This window comes from Astatotilapia calliptera, chromosome 1 (genome assembly GCF_964374335.1).
Source record: "Astatotilapia calliptera chromosome 1, fAstCal68.1, whole genome shotgun sequence".
In the NCBI taxonomy this organism is placed as follows: Eukaryota; Metazoa; Chordata; class Actinopteri; order Cichliformes; family Cichlidae; genus Astatotilapia; species Astatotilapia calliptera.
In genome coordinates this window covers 37,329,338-37,351,642 of record NC_137422.1, presented here as the reverse complement: position 1 = coordinate 37,351,642, position 22,305 = coordinate 37,329,338, and the positions used below count along the sequence as shown (strand labels likewise).

Sequence of the window (22,305 nt, the reverse complement as noted above, 5' to 3'; positions counted from 1 at the left end):
TGCCTTTCTAACTTTGTCTCCAAACTGGTTAACCTGAGTTGTCCCTCTGATCTACTTCTTTGTTATACTCATGGTGAAGTCAGTCCACCCTGGTCACTCCCAAAATGGTAATGGTAAATGGCCTGTATTTGTATAGCGCTTTTCTAGTCCCTAAGGACCCCAAAGCGCTTTACACAACCTGTCATCCACCCATTCACACACACATTCACACACTGGTGATGGCAAGCTACATTGTAGCCACAGCCACCCTGGGGCGCACTGACAGAGGCGAGGCTGCCGAACACTGCCGCCACCGGGCCCTCTGACCACCACCAGTAGGCAACGGGTGAAGTGTCTTGCCCAAGGACACAACGACCGAGACTGTCCGAGCCGGGGCTCGAACCGGCAACCTTCCGATTACGAGGCGAACTCCCAACTCTTGAGCCACGATCGCCCCCAAAAAAATCTCCCTGTCTACTTCTGGCTACTGTCTTTTTTTCAGAGCTGCTGCATCCAAACCATACATCACAGCAGGTGTCACGACCATCTTGTAACCTTCCCTTTCACCCTTTTCACTCTTGCTGCTGTCCTTATTTCACAAATCACCTGTGACACTCTCCACCCACTTCAGCCTGCCTTCGCACTCCTCTTCAATTTTCTTGTGTGTTGTTTGTTGCTTTGGATGATTGACCAAGTTATTCAAACTCATCTAGTTTTGCTATGTCTGCTCCTTACAGCTTTACTGTAACTGTGTGGGCACATCCACTTGAGATACATGTGGGATAAGTCTGGGTTTGTGCGGCCCACACAGCTTCAGAGTTCATCTGGACCGACCCACTTTGGGCCTGCACAACCTTTTTTGATGGAACATATTATTAAATAGGAAAAGGTCACCTAACTGTGACCAGCTTGTTACTGCATCTGCTTTTAATGAGTCTTAAATGCAAAATATTTCAATGAAATTACCAGGAAACTATTTATTTTTCCTTGTCCCTAGTCATCCTATTTTTACTCTAAATAGATGAAATGACACAAACACACAGTCATTAAAGGCATGCAGAGTAGACACACTTCAGATGTGTCCACTAGCCTTTAGCACGAAGCTTTAATTTAGGGTAATGACAATGTCAAGTTTCATCACTATGACTTTGTTGTTCATGCTTTGCAATGCAAATCAAGGTTTTTATTCAAAATGCAAAACTTTAACATGAAGAGATTAGATACAGCTAGTTTCTCACAGACTTTAACTTTGAATTTCATTCTTGTAACAACGGGAGGAAAATTCCAATATACATAAATTGTTCAGCTTAATCTCTTTTTGAAATCAGAATTTGGATCAGTTTTATTACCAATTTTATACACAAATAAGGTATTTGTCACAATTTCATGGTACTTCATGGTACTTTCTGTTCAATTTGACCTGCTTTAAGGGAAGAAGTAGCTTGAAAAGAATGTGTTTTAGTGCTGAAAATGTGAACAGTGTTCAGTATTATATTTTAATAACGTCATCCTGTATTTGCTGCATGCTCAGTAGTGACAAGGAAGGGAAGACGTGTATTTTTAGCTTTCTAGCAAGTTGATACTTCCGCTTTCTTACTTAGAATGTCATTTACATTTGTTTCATCAACTTCCTTTACACCTCTTCCTATTCAGCTCTTTTCCCCCCCTGCTGTCACTTCTGCTGTGTTCTCGGTCCTGATGAACTGATTTCCACAGCAACATGCAAAGGTAGGCTACGCTTTGGTTCACTTTAAAGTACATTACACTTTTTGTGTTGATGCTAATAACAAGGATTAAAAAAATATACATTTTATTTCAATGTATTTATTAGGATTATTGGTAATATTACTAATAGTAGAAGTAGGAGGAGAAGAAGTTGTATAAGTTTTATTTCTTAATCTGTGTTTTTTTTTTTAAATAAGTTGGTCCAGTCTCTAAAACTGGACATCTTTATATAGAAAACATCTTGTGGAGTAGCACTTTGACTGACGAGTCTTCAGGGTGATGGTGTGAGAGCTTTGGTGGCTGTCTCAATATCTCTACATTGACTAAAGGTCTTACTTTGTCAAATAGACCACAATGATAATTTAGCTTTAAATATCTTTGTAGTATTTGAATTTCAAATTGTTTAACAGTATAACATTAAATCGATTAGTGTGCTACAGTACAATGAAAGATGCTATGACATGGAACCCATACCATCTCACATGTGTCCAGTTAGAGGAATTTGAACATCTGAACCTGTTACTCATTTACAATCAGTTTGCTGAATGGTTATAAACAGTGTTGATACTGATAACATGTAATAAGTTCTGGTCTGTTACATTACCACTGCATTCATTACTCATGCTGCATTCCAATCTGCAGTAATAGGTGGTTTGCCCCTGTCTTTTGAATATAAGATGTGGGAACATTCCTTGAATTATTACACCTACTTTTAGTGGAAATGCAAAAGTATTACTAATATTTAAGAATGAAAACAATAAAGAATTAAGAATAAACATGTAGTTAAGGGTATGGGATGGCCATACATCAAAGGAACATTGACTTTCAGTTTGAAACAGGAGCGAGGGCAGTTTCCAAAGGTTTGATGACCCCTCCATCCACCGAGACCTCCTCTTGTGGCTCAGTTATATGGTTATATGGCTCAGTACCAACTTAAATCCCTTTATCCAATCATACATTCTGTAAGACAGTAAAACATAACACTTTTTCATTCCCCGTACTGTACAATCAAATTACCGTTTTTAATCAATTAGAAACCTTAACTGCAGTGGGAATGATTTTCTGTCTACCTTCATCATAATGGCAACAAAATAAAAAAAGACAAATAACATAATGCTTGAATAGCTTTGTAAAATAATGCTAATCTAAATGAATCAACTAATTTAAATCTGAAAGGAACTTTGACAACATTTGACGGAAAAGCATAGATTTTATTTTTCATTCTAAATGTGAGTCTCTTCACAGGAAGAAGAGCTGGATATTCTGGTGGCTGATGTCTTTTGTGTCTTATGAAATGCTTTATGAGAATTGGGTGTCAGGACAGGGTTCCTGTGAGACTATGTGCAATATAACATCTAACATAGGTAAGTTGTTAACTGCTGTAATAAAATAATTACTTAAATCTGGGGACAGCAGACAATTCAGCTTCTAACCCAAGAAACAAGGGGTGTGAGTTATTTACTTTTCCTTTTGCCTTTTATGAGTTTATATAAACTCGGCTTGTTTTCTGTCAGTCTTTTAGCTACATGTGTTTATTTCTCTCCTACTCCTACTCCTCCTCTTCTATTCTACCACAGCCCTAAAATGTCAGACATAAAATGCTATGTCCCTTTAAATCACTTTACTACACTTTAGAAGAAAGGATTCAATCCTCATTTAAATGTTCTTTAAATTTCTTTAAGTTTAAATTTCTTTAAGTGTTTTAGTTTAATAAATAAACTAAAACACTTTCAAATCACATGAGCCAATATTTTATTCAGAACAGAACAGAAATAACACAATAGATGTTTAAAATGAGACATTTTTCAGTTTTAAGCACAAAATTAGCTCATTTTAAATTTGATGATTGCTACAGGACATGTTTACAATAGTGTAGCATCTGCTCTTCTTTTCAAAACATTTTGAAGACGTCTGGGCATCAAGGTTTTGAGTTTCTAGGGTTTTGGTGTGGGAATTTGTTTGATGTAGTTTTCATTTAATGATGCACCTCTATAGGTGAAAGATTTGGAAAGCAAGCATAGCAATTCAGCACCCAGACTCTTCTCCGATGAAGCAATGCTGTTGTAATAGTGGCAGTATGTGGTTTTGCAATTTCCTGCTGAAATACAAAAGGCCTTCCCTGAAACAGATGTACTCTGGAAGGGATCATATGTTGCTCTAAAACCTTTATGTATTTTAGTTTATAAATCTTTTTATGAGGATTTTGTTTATATACAGAAAAAAGAACATATTGCAGATGACAGTTCCAGTGTCACTGGTGATGCCCTCCACTCCCGCCACCCAACAAGTGGCTCCAAAGCTAACCCGAATAGAAGGTGGTCCAAAACCTTTCAACATTCACTGTTTCTTCCAAAACACGCAAGTTGCCCATACTGAATGCATTTATTCCAACACATATCATCAAAGATGCTGACTTTTGAATTGAAAGCTGATAACACGCTGGAATGTCTCCCACTCTTTAGGCTGGAGGATGAGACGTCTGTGATTACCAACTATGTCAAATCTGGACTCATCTGGCCATAGAAAATGTTTCCATTTTGAAACAGTACATTTCACAGATATGACGCCGCCTCTCGATCATGTTCAAACATGGCTTCCTTTTTGCATGACAGAGCTTTAGTTAGTATCTGCAGATATCATATCAGATTGTGCTCATCGACAGTGGTTTCCTGGGCCCCTTAGTAATGTCAGTGACACAATCATGCCGATGAATGATGCAGTGTTGTCTGAGGGCCCGAAGACCATGGGCATTTAATAAAAATTTTCAGCCTTGTCCTTTATGCACAGAGACTGTAGCACCTTCAGTGTAAATGGTTACAGACGCATCTCCAGTTTCTCTGAATCTTTTGATGATGTCATGCATTGCAGATGATGATGTTGAGGAACATTTGAAGTATTCCACAATCTTTTAAGGTACTCTTTCACCTACTGAAGAGCCGCTGCCCATCTTTTCTTCTGAGAGACTCTGGCTCTCTGTAAGACATCCGTTTTATAGCTTATCGTGTTACTTGCTAGATGTTCTCCCAGCTGAAACGTTTTGATCTTTCTTGCTATTTCAGCCATTGTTTGTGACCTGTATCAAGCATCAAGTTTGAAATGTAAAATTTCTCAGTTCAGACATCTATTATTTATGTTTTGTTGTAAATAAAATATTAGCTTGTGTGATTTGAAAGTCTTTTGGTTCTCATCTTTGTCAAAATTTAACGAACATCCCTACTTTTCTGGAATTCATGTTTTATATACTATAACTGGTTTTGAACAGCCATTTTTCTTACATGGTGATATTGCATTTAAAAATGAACCTTTCAACTCTGCTTCTCACATCTCCATTCCCCTATAAATGTCTTCATAACGAAATATGAAATTGTATAATGTTTTAAGATTAAACTTTCATACATTCTAGGGACATGTGGGTGGTTTAATTGTACAAGGGTAAAATGTGTGTTCTTACATTTTCTCTACAGGTCGTAATCATACAGAGTGTTGTATGGATTATACAGACAAGGTTTTGAGAACTGGAAACCGCACTGACGCTATGACGTAAACATTTTAATTATTACACAAAATTTTCAGTATTTAAAACAAGATTTCAAATTTGTGTGTTTTTTTGTGTTTATTAATTATTTTGAAAAAAAATTACATTAATTAAAGGATGTAAATCATTAATATTGTTAATATTTTCCTATCCTCCTCCCCAAGAGCCATTAGGACTCTAGAAAGTGTTCTAGAGAGAACAGAGGTGAATGTGAGCATGCAAGTGTGTGTCAAAACTTTTGTGGCGCTTCTGCACAAACCCAATGATACCTTTGGAGGCCTTAAAATTTATGCTGATGACACACAGGTAAAAAAAAAAGAACATCACATGATCCTATTGAACAATGGTTTGTAGTCAGACTCAAAGTGTAGCCAGAAATACCTACCAACTACTGAGCTGATATTTGGATCCAATTTTGAGGTTGGGTCAGATATTGGTTAGGACCTGCTTTTTTAAGGTCTGATACATTGTAATAAGTCTAATGTTCTGTTCAAGGTAATTATGGGGAACTTAATTACATCGAACAGGTAATTAACTCTTTGTAAAAAAGGAAATAATGGAAATAAACATCAAACTAGGAAAGCTTTTATTAAATTTATGACAACGTCTTGGCATTACCTTGAGTGTTTTACTCCATTTCTATTTGTCAGCTCAAATCTGTGTGCAAGGAAGTGAAGAAAAATTCAGCCCACTTTTCTTTACACATTGTTTATTTCACTGAAGTCTGTGGGCATTAGTTTATGTGCAGATTAAGGTCTGGATAGTTATCAACATTATATTTTTATATTATAATTATTATATTTCTTATAAAATATTATATTTTACATTTTATTATACTTTTTGTGAAAAAGTTGGGAAAGTGAACTTTTAAATTCAGTTCACTTTCCAAACAGCAACACCATGACATCAATGTATTTTATTTACAATGTCAGTAGCAAGGGTTGCATTATGTTACTGCTATTCACATGCAATTTTTTTCTTTCTGTTCTTGGCATGTTGATGCTGATACAGGTAACACCAGATGTGCCTCTTCTCAACAGTAAAGTCCTTGTCCAGCTGCCAAGAGAACTGGATGCTGGACCGAATAACAAGATTGTGTTCTGCATGTTTAAATGGCCTAAAATGAACGAGGTCATAAACTACATTTTCTTATATAACAATATGTAGGAAAAGGATTTGGTGAGCTATAGAACAATAGGATTTTTTTGCCAATTTTGTATTTACACATTAAATTTAAACTACCGCGAGGTTTTGCTTGTTTTAGTCTAATGAAATAACATTTGGATTTCAGGTTATATTTTTTTCTTATTTTTACCACTTGTTAGGAAATATGTATTTCTAGCTAATTTAGTAATTCTTTAGTGTTTTTGGTGATTTTAGTCTTTAGGTTTTGTTACTGTGCCTCCTTTGTCTCCCTTGTGTGTGTCTAGTCATCCTTGTTTCTATTTTTGTGTATTTCCTGGTTTATTTTGACAGTCCTGTGTCCCGGGTTAGAGTATTCTGTTTTGCTTCCTCCCCGTCTTGTTTGTCAGATTAGGTTCAACTGTTTCTCCCTTCTGTTATGTATTCCCTTTTTAGCCTCTGTATTTATTGTGTGTTGACCTTTTATTGATTAATAAAATGTAAATTAGTACACATATTTTTGAAGGAAGCTGGGTACACAAGGAAAGAAAAATCTCATTTTTAACTAAATGTAAATTATTTGAATATCAAACAGTGCATCTAGATCATTGAGTAGTGTGTTTTTTCCCCCCGAAACTAATATTAAAACTGTCTTTGCAAAATTGTTAAACCAGCTGACAAATTTGCATTTTATTGTAGAGCATTTTTGAAAGCCCACATGAAGTATATGATCAAAGACTGGTTGGTCTGAGTGTGCAGAACAAGGAGATATCAGGACTGCAGGAGCGCATCAACATCACGATGGAGTTTACCAAGAAAATCGACGTAACTATGCTTTTTTTGATCATTTATTTCATTTCTACCTCTTGTTACTTTATTGCATAATTAATTGATACATATAATATGCTGTACATTTTGTACAAACATGAAATATGTTTGTGTCATAGGAAACTCAAAAACCCTCGTGTCATTTCCTTAATTATTCAACATGCAGTAAGTAACAAGCATCACATCTGTCATGAACAGTAATGTACACTGCTCAAAAAATAAGTAAAGGAACACTTTTTAATCAGAGTACAGCATCAAGTCAGTTAAACCTATGGGCTATAGGTGTGGTCAGCTAAGTAGCAGAGGGGGTAGATAATTTGGCGTTAATAAAATTAATACCAGGTGTACTAGATGGATAATAATGAGACAAACTCCCAAAAAAGAATGGTTTTACAGTTGGTGGACACCGATATCTTTCCATCTTCATCTATTCTGTTTTTTCACTAGTTTTGCATTTGACTGGGATCATTCTCATTACTGTTAACATGAGGACATACATGAACCCTACAAAGGTTGCAGAGGCAGTCAAACTCCTTCAAGATGGCGCATCAAGACATGTCATTGCCAGAAAATCTGCTATGTCTCCCATCACACTTTGCAAGAGCATAGAAGAGATTCTAGGAGGCAGGAGGTTACTTTAAGAGAGCTGGACAAGACTGTTAAAGGTCCTTAATCCATAAGTACCACATGTGCCCTTTGTGTAAGGAAGAACAGGAAGAGCACAGATAGAGGCCTACAAAACGACTTCCAGCAGACCCGACATCCTCAAGTAGGCTCATTGATGCCTTTGTCCAAATCTGGGAGGAGATCGCCAGGGACACCATCCAGTCTCATTAGGAGCATGCCCCAGCTTTGTCAGGCAAGCACAGAAGCATGTGGGGGACATATGAACTACCAGTGATGGGAATAACGGCGTTACAAGTAACGGCGTTACTAATGGCGTTACTTTTTTCAGTAACGAGTAATCAAACTAATTACTATTCCTATCGTTACAATGCTGTTACAGTTACTAACAAGAAAATGCGGTCCGTTACTATTTTTCAACAAACAGACGGTTGAAGCTGTGTTCAGCTTACCACATCTTGTATCAGTTGCATGGAAGTAGCTGACTACATAAGTAATCTGGACGCTACAGCTTTAAGCAGCTGCGCGCGCTCCCGCGGACGGTGATCACGATCACTGTCTAGCACAACACCTGGAGCTAAGGGGGCAAAACAATCGCATGAGTGCTGCTGTTTGACTGAGGAAGAGTAAAGTAGCTGTGGTAAGCCAATCACATGACCACTTAAAGACAAAGCAACAAGGTGATTCATACCAGTTTATAAATTGCGTTGATAGGCCACATAAAACCAGAGTCATGATAAACAATAGATACGCGGTGTTTTTCCTCAATAGTTTCGCAGCGAGACCTCTGAGCAACCCCCCCCCCCCCCAAAACACCCCCCCCCCCCAAAAAAAAAAAAAAAAAAAACCAGGATAAGTTTTAGGAGTGACAGTGAGAGAGAGAGTAAGACAGCAGAAAAAGAGGGAGAGAGAGTTTTGAGATGTGAGAGAATTGTGACGTTTAGCGTCTTTGGAGTGTGTAGTTAATATGTTGTCTTGTGTAGTTAGTGTGTAGTGATGTGGATAGTTTTGTGTTGTGTGTCAGAACAATGAGGCGACTGCTGTCTCCAAATAGAAAAAGGAGTGATACACCTGCTGCTGTCAGGCCTGCAGGTATCAGGCTGTGATGTTCTCCTTTATAGTGGACATAAATTGTGTTTTTGGAGTGGAACAAATAACTTGTGTGGCATCTTATTGAATGCAGAACAGCTGGTTGTTCTGTAATTGAAATGGTTATTTAAAAAAAATCAAGGTAAAAGGTAAATTGATGAATTTGTTGTTTGCAAAACTTTTGCATAGGATTTTAAAATTGATCATTTATATTTGCATTTAAAGTTCTGAAATATGATTCATTAAACATGTTTGTGGTTGTTAAAATATAACTTTTTCTACTCTGATTTTACATTTTTTGTCTGATTTTAGATCAATTGTGTTAATACAGTATGTCAAAATGAAAAGATAACTGTAAATTCAGACACGTGAGGTTGTGCTTAAAAGGATGATACCAAACAAGGCAAAGTAAATAGTTTTTAAAGGTGAAATGTGGAGGGAAAATCAAAAGTAGTTTGAGTAGTTAAAAATGTTAACTAACTAACAGTTACTAACTTTTTTGGAGAAGTAACTAGTAACTATAATTAATTACTTTTTCAAAGTAACTTCCCCAACACTGCGAACTACTGAGTACCATTTTGAATTGGTATTCAACCCACTGTAGGTTTATATTTCCCTTTCTATCAAAAAATGTGGGATCTGTTCATTCTTAACACATTACCCAGTTGATATCATTATAGATAACCAGCGTGATTCTTTTCCCCCTCAAAATCTGATGTGTTTTTAAAGTGTTCCTTTAATCTTTTTCTGAGCAGCAAGACACCTATTTCTTTCATAAGTTGGACTCATTGGGGTTTGTGTTTTCACTCAGGGCCCCGACACTGAGTTGATGTTCAGAAATTTAATCTTTTGCATAATGGATGTTTGTTTTGTTTACCAGATTTTAGTGAGGATGGCTGCCTCACACACTGGACACGTGGTCAGACTACCATCACCTGTTCCTGTAACCACCTCACATACTTTGGCGTCCTCATAGTAAGATTGGACTCATTCATTATATAAAGAGGGATTCAGTGAACTGCAAAACAAAGTATAAATACAACATCTTGTAAAGAATTTGAGAGCTCTCTTGTCCTTCTGTCTGTCCATCTCTTCTCACCTATGTCACCAAACATTTATCTGAACTGCTTCAAACTTTGCAGCTGAATTTCTTGGGTCTCGAGTTAATGTGTTACTGAGTTGATGTTCATCAGATGAGTGGTTCTCATATAAGTCTGTTAAAAAAAAAGAAGAAGCCATTCTCCGTCAATTGGTTTTCCCCATGTATTTCTGGCACAGCATGCTTGGGAGGGGCACATTAACATATAGACATGTTTGTTTGGCTAGCTTCACAAGGACATGCCAGACCATTAATCAATCTACCTTAATTTTACCTCAAACCTTCAAACAGGCTTGTTGATCTAGCATTTAAGGCAAATTAGGGTATTTTACATCTGGCTCTGTATTTAGATTATGTAATTATCTTATATTTTATATATTTGTAATTTATATTTTATTGTGATTTTATTTGTACTGCGATTTTAATGGAAAGCACTTTGGTGTACTTCGGTCTTAAAAATGTGCTATATAAATAAATTTTGATTTGATTTGATTTGATTGTCAAGTGATGTGGGGCAAAAGACAGCAAGCTTAAAAAACCCCCCAGCAAAATTTAGTCATAGTGGTGACTGAAAGACGCACAGCTTCTCAGAAAGATAAGTGTTTTAGATTTCTTCTTTAGATCTTCGGTTTCCTCAGTTTCCTTTATCAGAAATGGTGATGAAGTATTAATAAACCCATAAACTTGCACAGCTACACACACATACAAACACCCACCCCCACACACACCCACACACACAACAATTCAGGAAATCCGCATGTGATATAAATTTATAAATTAAAGTGACTAAAACATGGGTAACTGTGCGCTCATTGTATTAGTACAACTAATGAAAGAAAAAGCCAAAAACATCTTTTATATGTTAGCAAATCTCTTTATCCGGTGTGTGAAAGTAAACAATGTAGTTTGCTCTCTGCATGCAAAGAAAAGAAACATTTTGCCATGTTACTGCACATGTATGTAATAAATGTGCAGTTTATATAACCTACACATTCATTGAATGTAAAAATTATGCATGAAAATATAGTAACAAATATGATTTGTTATAAATGTAGATACGTTAGTTGTGCATTTCCTTCTTTTCTTCTTTTCAGTTTGGTTTCATTTTTGATGGTGCCACCAGATGACACCAAACTGAAATGATTTCTTGTACAGAATGTGTTCTCCCTTCACCTGCTCTGCTCAACTTGTTTTCAATCAAATTACTATCCTGCCCTGGTCAGAGCATGGCAATGTTACATGCAACTGCTAAGGGCACAGTCTGGCTTGCGGCATAGCCCATCATTGCACCTTTATTCCTCTGACCGCACTTGAAAACACTGCAGCCAAAACTATCCACACTCACACAGAGAAAGTGTTTGCACTGTAATCACACACACAGGAAGTGTGCAGTGCTGTCTGTTATTGCATGCCGTTCCTGTATTGCTGCTATGTTGTATTGCTTTTCATGTTAATTGTTTGTGTGTGTTGCTCGTGCTTGCTTACCTATCGTTTGCCTCCGTTTGCCTCTGTTGTTATGATTGTATGTAGCATATTTATTTAATGCTTTATTTTATTTTTCAGATGTATTCAGCTGTTCTTTTAACTTTCTTTTTAGCCCTGCCCCCATTGTCTTCAAGGGACTTGTACCATTAGGAATAACAAGCATACTTATTAACTTAATGGGTTAAAGTTAAAGTTACAGTGTAAAAATAATAAGTAAGAAAGTATTTGCTTCTGGAATGTGACTAATTGTTATAATTAGGGTTGCACCGATACCCATACCGGTATCGGGTATCGGCCTCGATACCCCATTTTCTAAAGTACTCGTACTCGTTAAAAGTCCCCCGATATTGGGGACCGATACCATGGTCTGAGACCTGTCTATGTTTGAGCGGCATGTAAGGGGTTAATCACAGGCGCCGAGTAAATACCGAGTAAATACCTCTCAGCCCCATGTAGGAGTGTGGAAAGTGAAAGTCTTTGTAGCTCAGTGTCACACATTATAGATGAAAACAGAAACAGTCTGACTGAGATAATGCAGAAAAGCTACTTTTCTTAAAAAAAAAACTGCCACTCACTTATTCTCTCCATTAAGTGAGTTATCTTAGACATGATGTTAATACCTACCTCAGTTGCACTGACTGCCACAGTTCTATGTTGGTGGATGTTGTTAGTTTATTCAAATATTGTGCACTAAATAGCAAAGATGTTTATTATTGCCCCTTGTGTTGTCCAAAGCGGCAGAGTTTACAATAAACTGAAAACAATACTTGAGTTGCACTGTCACTGTTTAATTTTTTTTTCATAATTATTTATTCTGTAATATGCTGCATACAACATGCTTTTCATTTTAAATAAATGCTCTTAATTCCAAACCAGTCCCTTGTTTGTTTGTTTTTGTTTGTTTTGGTTTTTTTTGTTAAATTATAGGACTAAAGCTGTTACCTGTAAATTTAAATCATGTTTTTATTAAGTACTCTGTATCGGTATCGGCGAGTACTGAAATGCAAGTACTCGTACTCGTTTCCAAAAAGTGGTATCGGTGCATCCCTAGTTATAATACAAATAGTGAAAGATGATATAAACGTGTTTTCTCCACAGATACCTGATCCTTCCATCACAAAGAAAGACCAAGAGATTTTAACACACATTACTGTGATCGGCTGTAGTATTTCCCTTTTTGCTTTGGTCATAGCCATTTTGCTCTTTATTACAAACAGGTAATAAATTCATTTTTCATATTCTTCCCATCTTCATCAGTTCTTCCACTCGTTTTTAATACCTCCTGTAATCTCATTTGCTTCAGTTCCTGTCCTCTTTTTCTGAATCATCTCTTACAGCAAATGCTCTCTTTATTCTGTACTTATCACTTCATCTTTTCTTTCTTCTCTTTTTACGGCCTACTATTTCTCCAGTTGTGATACAGTATGTTTCTGTTTGACAGAAAACTCAGACAAGATGTCTCTATGAAGGTCCACATCAACCTTGTAATTGCTCTGATGCTCCTCAACCTGCACTTCCTGCCCAGTCAGGCAGCGGCAGCAGGGTCTTCCTCTGGACTTTGCTTATACATGGCTCTTTTACTTCATTATTCCCTGCTGGCCACTTTCAGCTGGATGGCCTTGGAAGGTTTCCACTTATATCTTCTCCTGGTCAAAGTCTTCAACATCTATGTCAAGAAATACCTGCTCAAACTCAGCGTGGTGGGATGGGGTGAGTGGAATAATTTTAATCAGGAACCTGTCATTATCAATCTGGAAATGGTATGGTGAATAATCTTTTTTTTTTTTTTTGGCTCCAGGCGTCCCTGCAGTGATTGTGTCAGTGGTGGTGATCATAGACAGAAAGTTTTATGGTCAGGTTGCTCTGGAAACATCTAACTCTACAATGTAAGATTTGCTAGCATGTAAATTCAGGAATAGTAGTTTACATTTACTTATTTACTTATTAATTGTTTTACACATGGGTTTTTGTATACATGCATGTTTATTTTTTTAAGGGAGAATCAGAAAGCTTCATTTCACCAAGCATCTAACTTGCTAAAATTGAAACATTATTTCCTTTGTAGCCCTGGGGATGCTTTTACTACATAGATCTGCATTAATGTGTCTTTTACAGAGCACATTGTTAATTTTTCAGTTTGTGAGGTTAAAACATGATCTGCTCTTTTTTTAATAGATGCTATATAACCAATTCCTACGTGAAAATATGGACTACAGTGGTACTGTTCAGCTTGGTGTTCCTTTTTAATGTAATCATGTTTGGGGTGACAATCAGACGTGTTTTGATTCTCCACCACACCAGAGAGGTAATTCTGTAGTCTTAAAAGAAATATTTAATCCATCAGTGTATCCATTTGAAACCCAAAACCAGCAATGAATGAAGTATTTTTTTTATGACAATTCAAGGTCTCAAACTTAAGATTGTGTGTAACCTGGTATGTCATTTTATATTTGGCAAATCAGTTTGGGCAGAATAACCTTGAGAAAGCAAAGAAAGACATTTGCTCCCTGGCTGGAGTCATGACTCTCCTCGGCATTACCTGGGGCCTGGTCTTTTTCTCATTTGGCCTCCTGACCACTCCTGTCCTCTACCTCTTCTGCATCTTGAACTCACTGCAAGGTCTGTAAACACACACAATCATAGTGGCAGAGTTGACAATGTGGATTGCGCCCACAGAAAAACTGTGATTAAAGTTTCTAGAAACTAGACATATTGCCATTTTCACAGTTTATTAATTCAACAAACAGGGTTCTCAGTCATATGTGCTAAATCTCGCTTTGTGGAAGTGCATGTTGGAGGATAGAGTTCTGGCCCAGACTGTGGAGATATGGGACTGCCACTGGTTGCAGAATCTCATCTCAATATCTCTGTTCCTTGACATGGATGAAACTGATGACAAGGCTTGCTTTTCTAGTAAGGGAGCTGCTGCCTCACAACATCACACTGATTTCACCAAACGCTGTCACCCATGGTGCAGCAATCAGCACATCATTCTCTGTGTTTGCTCCACACTTTCACTCCATGCCTTAGGCAGATTCAGGACACATTGCTGAACATAACATTCCTCTACATGATTACCGCCCAGTAGCACTCACCCCCCATCATCACTAAGTGCTTAGAGCGACTGGTCCTAGCACACTTCAAATCCTGTCTCCCCCCCACCCTGGACCCCCACCAATTCGCATACCGCCGGAACAGGAGCACAGAGGATGCAGTCTCCATCACAATGCACTCTGTCCTCTCACACCTGGACAACAACAACACCTACGCCAGAATGCTGTTTATAGACTTCAGTTCAGCATTCAATACAATCCACCCCTCACAACTCATCAGGAAACTGACAGACCTGGGTATCAGTTCCCTCATCTGCAAATGGTTACTGGACTTCCTGACCAACCGCCCCCAACATGTCCGGCTGGATAACCGCTGCTCATCTACCATCACAATGAACACCGGTGTACCACAAGGCTGTGTGATGAGCCCTTTCCTCTACTCCCTCTTCACCCACGACTGCAGACCTGCTGATGGTTCCAACACCATCATTAAGTTTGCAGATGACACCACGGTGATTGGCCTCATCAGTGACAACGATGAGGCCGCCTACAGGGAGGAGGTGGATCGTCTGGCTGAGTGGTGCGACAGAAACAACCTGCTGCTTAACACCGAGAAGACCAAGGAGCTCATCGTGGACTACAGGAGGAATGCTGACCCACATCCACCCATCCACATTAAGGGGACGGCTGTGGAGCGTGTGAGCAGCTTCAAGTTCCTGGGAGTCCACATCTCCGAGGATCTCACCTGGACGACCAACTGCTCCAAGCTGGTCAAGAAGGCTCACCAGCGCCTCTTCTTCTTGAGGACTCTGAGGAAGAACCACCTGTCCTCAGACATCCTGGTGAACTTCTATCGCTGCACCATCGAGAGCATCCTGACCAACTGTATAACAGTCTGGTACGGGAACTGCTCTGCCTCGGACCGGAAGGCGTTGCAGAGGGTCGTGAAAACTGCCCAGCGCATCGCCGGAGCACCACTTCCTGCCATAAAAGACATCTACAGGAAGCGGTGTCTGAAAAGGGCTGGGAAAATCATCAAAGACCCCAGTCACCCATCACATGGACTCTTCACCCTCCTGCCCTCTGGGAGGCGCCACAGGAGCCTCCGGACTAAGACCACCAGGTACCGGAACAGCTTCTTCCCCACAGCTGTCAGACTCCTGAACTCTGCCTCCTGACATCTGACCCACGTTAAACTCATGGACTGAACATACACACACCCACAATGGACAACTGTACCCTCAAACACAATAATAACATGGACTGAACCACCACTCACAACCACTAGCACTTTATATAGCCTCTGTAGAAACTATCTACACCCTCACTTATCTTAACTGCACTACTGTATAGCTCTGTGTAAATAATCATTCTGTACATTCGATAATCTTTAATCCTACAACTGTTTACAACTTGCATAGTTCCCATTTCTGTATAGCTGTATATCCCAGATTCTGTAAAGTTATTTATTTCATATTCTGTATAGTTTTTCATATTTATATCCTGTTCATAGCCTGTACATAGCTTGTACTCACTACAGCCTGTACATACTTATAGTTATAGAATATTCACAACATACTTCATACCGTGTACATTATAACATACCATAATAGACCCATTTCTGTAATATACTCACATATCTATATTATTGCTAATATATATTGTAATATATCTATATCACTAAAGCACTTCTGGATGGATGCAAACTGCATTTCGTTGCCCTGTACCTGTGCATGTGCAATGACAATAAAGTTGAATTCTATTCTATTCTATTCTATTCTATTCCAGTGCAGATGTTGCTGACACCAGCTTAAACAGGCTGGACTGTGAAGTTCAGTCATGTTAAGCCCTGTGAGTCTGGGATAGGCGGCTTTCAGCCTATTCAGGATTGTCTGAGGACAGAGTTGTCAGCCATATTGTCCTGCAAACTTTGCCTTGAAAGTCTGTCTGCAGTTCCCAAGTGCTGACAGAATGAGGACACAGTCTTTTTGTGGTGTCGTCTTCTTTGGACGCCCACTTTGTTGGTATTGACAAGTTTTTTTATGGGTGGACACACATACTCAACTCTGCTGCTTAATACACAAATGCATTTTCCTTATAGATACCATTTAAGGGGAAGTAATAGTATAAGACTTGTGAAGTTTAGGGCGCACATAGCTCAGTAGGTAGAGTGGCCGCCCCCATGATCGGAAGGGTGGGGGTTCGAATCCACTGAGGTATGCTTGCTCAGAGGTATGCATTTGACCCATACCTCTGGGCAAGGTATGGGTCAAATGGAGAGAGAGTGCTTTCCCCATGGGAATCAATAAAATCCACATTATTGTTAAATGTCTGCCGTGTAATAATAGACTGTAAATGTGATGTTACTTTCCATTATAGGGGAGACATGAACTCTCTCTTCTGCCTAATGAGGACCAATGAACTATTTAAGATTTTTGTTAAAAATCTGTTTATGTTGACTAAAAGATAGGTAAGATTTTGTGTTGGATATGGATACACAGTGACTTGACAGAGATTTGACACAGATGCATTACTAGAGCCAATTTCATGAACTCATCCTTTTCCCATCTAAACCTGAACATCTCTCTCTCTCTCTCTCTCTCTCTCTCTCTCTCTCTCCTTTGTGACTGCAGGTTTCTTCATCTTCCTTTGGTTTGTGATGTCACTGAGAAAGGCTAAAACCTCGGCTACTAAGATGAGCAGTGAAACACGCAGCACTAATAGCTAGTAGCAACACCTCCATAAGAGTCTGTGTGTGTTGGTATAATTCATATTGTGATACAGTGTCAACATGATCATTTCTTTTTTAAATCATGATGTTTATTTATAGAACAGCACAGCAGAAAAGGCAGCTGAGCAAGTGTGAACATTAATGTTATGTTTGAAGTTTTATTGATGAAATACATGGAGTAAAACATTTGTGGTAAGGAATTAATCTCTCGTAAGAGCAACTTAGAGGATGGTTTCCCTATGCATTGTAAGCTTTTCCATATTTGAGCAGTTTTCTGCCTAAAGTCAGTCATTTACATACATGCATTTATAGAATGTTTTATAATTATCTCAGTTATAATTTCTTATTATTTTAATGTATATTAAACAGCAAATTTGTATCTGAACATATATTCTTGCATACCTTGAGTGCCAGTATTAAAAGCATAATCATGTTACTGCATGCTTGTTTAGCCCTTGACAGGAAAACAATTATGGTTTACCGAGTTTATGACTAAAACTGTAGATATCAATCCACGTTAAACCAATCAGATCTGAAAAGTTCCAACTTGACTCCTTAAGAATCAACTGATATTTATTAATTTGTAGAATACAATTCTAACGTAATGCAATATGGTCAGAAAGATTTTTACGTTCATCAACTGATAAAATTTAGAGTTAAAGCCATCTAATGCCAAAATCTTGTTTTATTGTCAGTGGCTGGGTCTGTGACCCAGCATTCTCAGTTTATGTTTTTAATTTCTTTTGTTATATTTTGAGATAATGTTGAGTTCTAGGGTTATTATTAGTTTGCCTTGAGTTTTAGTCTAGGTTATGTTTCACCTAGTTCTTCTTTGTTAGTCAGTCATGTATTTCTTGTCTGCGTGTTTCATATCGTCAAACCTGTGTTATCATGTCTACGTCTCTCCATGTTTGGTTTTTTATTTTGACAGTCTTGTGTTTCCATGTTCAATGTATATGCTTATTTTTACTTTTGTCCTGTGGTGTCATTATGTTCATTCCAGTCAGCTGCTTCCCCATATGTGTATTTCCACCTCCTCTGATCACCTCCTGTGTGTATTTAGTCTGTTTTTTAATTCAGTCTTTGTCATGTCGTCTGTGTTCCTTCCTCCCATGTGACGTCAGGTTAAAGATTTCATGATTCTGTTCATGTCACTTTTTTAATAGTTAGTTTTCTCAGTCTAGGTTTCAGTTTAGCTTTTCCCTCGCTTTGCCTTTTTTTGTATTTCATGTTTAATCAGCCATAATAAACGGCGCTCCTTTTGTCTAAACTCAGGTCCGTCTCCTTCCATGTCTGCACTTGAGTCCCCCTTCTCACTTCCTCTTCTCACTTTGTCCAAAAGACAAAACTCCTAAACACAAACTTAACAATGTAGTGTATGCTGTACAGCAGGGGTGCTCAATACGTCGATCGCGATCGACCAGTCGATCGCAAAGGTAGTATTGGTAGATCGCATGGCATTAAAAAAAAATAGATGCCAGCCTATCATCCATCCCGTCCCTTGATTGATACAGGGAAGCCAGTCAGATGACATCGGATTTTTTCTGACGCTTAGGTCGCTGCGCATGCGCAAACAGCGGCGCGAAGTGTAGTAAAACTGACAAGCTAGCCAGCGAGTTAACTCCAATTTTTAGCTCTCGGTTTTTTCTCTTAAACCTAAGAAAAAGTTAAAAATGAGTGAGGGAGCTGGACCAAGTAAGAAGACAAAAACGTATCACTTTCATACGGAATGGGAGGAGGACTTTTTTTCACAATGTCATTTTCGAAGTGCGTTTGCCTCATCTGCCAGGCTGCCATCGCAATGCCAAAGAAGGGAAATGTGGAGCGCCATTTTCGAACTGTTCACGGAAAATACGACACTACATTCCCGCCGAAAAGCGAGCTAAGAAAGAAAAAGGTGAAGGAACTAAAATCCCAGTTGTCCGGACAGCAGTCATTTTTCACACAACAAACTTCAAAAGCAAAAGCCGCCACCGAAGCATCGTTCCGGGTGAGTCACATCATCGTTAAAAACAAGAAGTCTTTTCAAGATGGAGAGATGGTAAAAGAGGCATTCGTTGAAGCAGCTGACTCATTGTTCCGAGACTTTAAAAATAAGGCAGAAATAACATCTTCGATCAAAGCTCTCCAGCTGTCAAGAAGTACAGTTACACGGCGCTGTGAAGCCATGGCGGAGGATTTAACCCAGCAACTTTGGAAGGACATCGGAGATTGCCAGTGTTTCTCACTGCAGTTGGACGAATCTACGGACGTGAGTGACACAGCCCAGGTGTGCATTTTCATTCGTATGGTGTTTACTGATATCACTGCAAAAGAAGAGCTATTAACAGTCCTGCCCATGAAAGAACAGACGCGAGGAGAGGACATATTTCAGTCGTTCAAAAACTTTATCGAGAAAACCCAGCTCCCAGTGTACAAATTGGTGTCTATTACCACAGATGGAGCACCCGCAATGGTTGGCCGCGTGAATGGATTTATTGCCAAGTGCAGGCAGGACGATGCTTTCCCGGACTTCCTAAATTACCATTGCATAATCCACCAACAAGCGTTATGCGCTAAAATGCTCAACATGAAGGAGATCATGAATGTTGCAACGAAGATCGCCTGTTCTATTCGCGCCAGATCTCTTCAAAGACGGTTATTTCGTGCACATCTGGAGAAGGCTGACTGCGACCACTCTGAGTTGTTGCTACACACTGACGTGAGGTGGCTTAGTCGAGGGAAATTCCTGCAAAGATTTTGAGAGCTCTGTCCGGAGATTAAGGAGTTTTTCCGTGTAGCTGGACAAGCAGAATACATGCAACTTAATGACGGTCAGTGGCTGTTAGACTTGGCATTTTTAACTGATCTGACAAACATGTTGAATGACCTTAATCTACAGCTGCAAGGAAAAGACAAAACAGTGATCAACATGATCAGCTCAGTTAATGCTTTCAAACGAAAGATGCAACATCTCTCTTTAAAGCTGCAGCGCCATGATTTGATTAACTTTCAAAACCTGGCGTCAGAGCTGGAGATGCAAGGGATGGCCTGTTTGCAACTTGACAGTGCACGCTACACAGAGCAGATTGACAATTGTCTGTCAGAGTTTGACAAACGCTTTCAAGACTTTTCTTTGCTCGAGCCAGTCGCTACCTTCATGTGCTATCCTTTTCGGGATAGATGCTGATGTCGATTCACTCGCATCAAAAATTGCAAAACTATTTCACCTGAACTCTTCTGGAGTGGAAGATGAGATTTTGACACTACAAGCCGACATTGAGCTGAAGTCCAGAGATCATGGACAGTTCTGGAACTTACTCACAGAAGTAAAGTACCCCAACATGAGGAAATGTGCTGCCTCTTTGACTGCATTATTCAGCTCCACTTATTTATGTGAGTCTTCATTTTCCCACATGAACATCATTAAGTCCAAATACCGTTCCACCATGACTGATGAACATTTGGAAGTGTGTTTGAGGCTGGCCGTCAGCAGCTACTGTCCGGACTATGCATCCCTGGCTGATTCAATTCAGTGCAAGTCATCAGAGTAAACTCAGGTAATGACAAAAAATTTACATTGTTAATTGTGTTGTGAAATATTGGATATTGCGGTTATGCATGTATATACATTGTAGATATAAAGAATCCTCAATATATTTATAAATAAGTATATGTTTTGGATTTTTGTAGTGGGTAGATCATTTTGACTTGGTCATTTTATAAGTAGCTCACATGCGGAAAAAGTGTGAGCACCCCTGCTGTACAGTGTAGCGAGGAATGCCCAGGCCTCTACATTAGAGAGACCAAACAGCATAAATGTTTAACTATATACAAGTGTACACTCATACAATACACACATAAAACAATTTAAACCAAAACAACTGCAAGCACCCTATGGTTAAGACCCGATAAATGATAGTATAAGCTAAATGCTCAGCTTATATTATATCTGTGTGACAAATACCTTAACAGCGGCCTCCCATGGACGAACATGACAGAGCCTGCCTGAAACTAGGAGGAAAAACTGAAACGGGAGTGGCATTCAGGGAGGGAAACGTGGGTGTACGGGGCGCGGGAGCCAACCCTGATGCGCGGCCTGTGAAATGCTACCCAAGGGTACTCTGGGACACCCGGGGTCCGGAGCTGCCCCGACGGGGAGCACGAGGGTTAATACCTTACTCTTGCCTTAATCTATAAAAATGAGAACAAGGCTTCAATGTTCATGTTGTGCATTTTCCATTGTTATACCCCTCCGACTTGTCTTCCCCATGTGATGTTTGTGTAATGTATGTATGGTTGGAAGGGTAAGATGGCGCTGGCACGGCTGGCTGCCTTAACCCAATTTCCCTCGGGATGAATAAAGTATTATCAATTAATCAATCAATAGAACACAATGAGATAGTTCAATCACTGAGAGGAACATTTACTATATTCATGCAATTAATTGTTTTTAAAAAATTGTGTTAATTTTTGTATTGATGTATTTTTCTTAACTTCATCTGTAAAGGTGTTCCACTTAGGGCTGGGGATCAATTTTGATTCCTATAATCAATTTGATTCCGATTCACAAGGTCCCGATTAAATTCAATTCACTTTTGAATCAGACATTCAGAAATATTATAATTCTAATCATTTATCAGTACATGTTCATATTTTTATATCTATGTATAAAAACAAAGCTGACACTTTGATTCAAAGTAACTGAGGATAAAACACAGAAAAACATGAAGGAGACCTCGCCTGGCTTTTTATAGATGCCAGTCAGGCTTGAAAAACACCATTTTCAAGCCTGACTGGCATCGTGTTCAGTAGCATGGATTGAATCCATCGCCATCTAAGTATATTTGGTAAGGACAACAATTTAAGGATGATAATATCAATCAATCAATCAGTCTTTATTTATAAAGCACTTTTCATACAAAAAATGTAGCACAAAGTGCTTTACATAGTTAAAAGCAGCCCACCCCACCCTCCAACTCACTCCCCACACTCTCATTAACATAAATGATAAATGATGTGAATACACACATATCCCCCCTCCCCCCCACACACA

General features: G+C 38.8%; 1 protein-coding gene across 1 annotated transcript; it reads left to right on the top strand.

The window, feature by feature from the left end:
- The first annotated feature begins 1,587 nt into the window (after nucleotides 1-1,587).
- LOC113025130 (adhesion G-protein coupled receptor G1-like) lies at nucleotides 1,588-18,544 on the top strand. The gene is made up of 14 exons (XM_026172619.2): nucleotides 1,588-1,707; nucleotides 2,950-3,068; nucleotides 5,169-5,244; nucleotides 5,404-5,545; nucleotides 6,251-6,370; nucleotides 7,061-7,186; nucleotides 7,309-7,354; nucleotides 9,783-9,877; nucleotides 12,585-12,703; nucleotides 12,928-13,196; nucleotides 13,285-13,372; nucleotides 13,662-13,791; nucleotides 13,949-14,105; nucleotides 17,173-18,544. The coding sequence occupies exons 1-14, from the start codon at nucleotides 1,700-1,702 to the stop codon at nucleotides 17,265-17,267; spliced, it is 1,590 nt and encodes a 529-aa protein (XP_026028404.2). The 5' UTR covers nucleotides 1,588-1,699; the 3' UTR covers nucleotides 17,268-18,544.
- The last annotated feature ends 3,761 nt before the right edge of the window (nucleotides 18,545-22,305 follow it).

What these genes read in the sequence shown, in the direction of transcription:
- LOC113025130 (XM_026172619.2), top strand. An exon ending in CCTTAATTATTCAACATGCA is followed by an intron (nt 7,355 to 9,782) that starts GTAAGTAACAAG and finishes TTTGTTTACCAG; the next exon opens with ATTTTAGTGAGGATGGCTGC. An exon ending in TTCTCCACCACACCAGAGAG is followed by an intron (nt 13,792 to 13,948) that starts GTAATTCTGTAG and finishes TTGGCAAATCAG; the next exon opens with TTTGGGCAGAATAACCTTGA.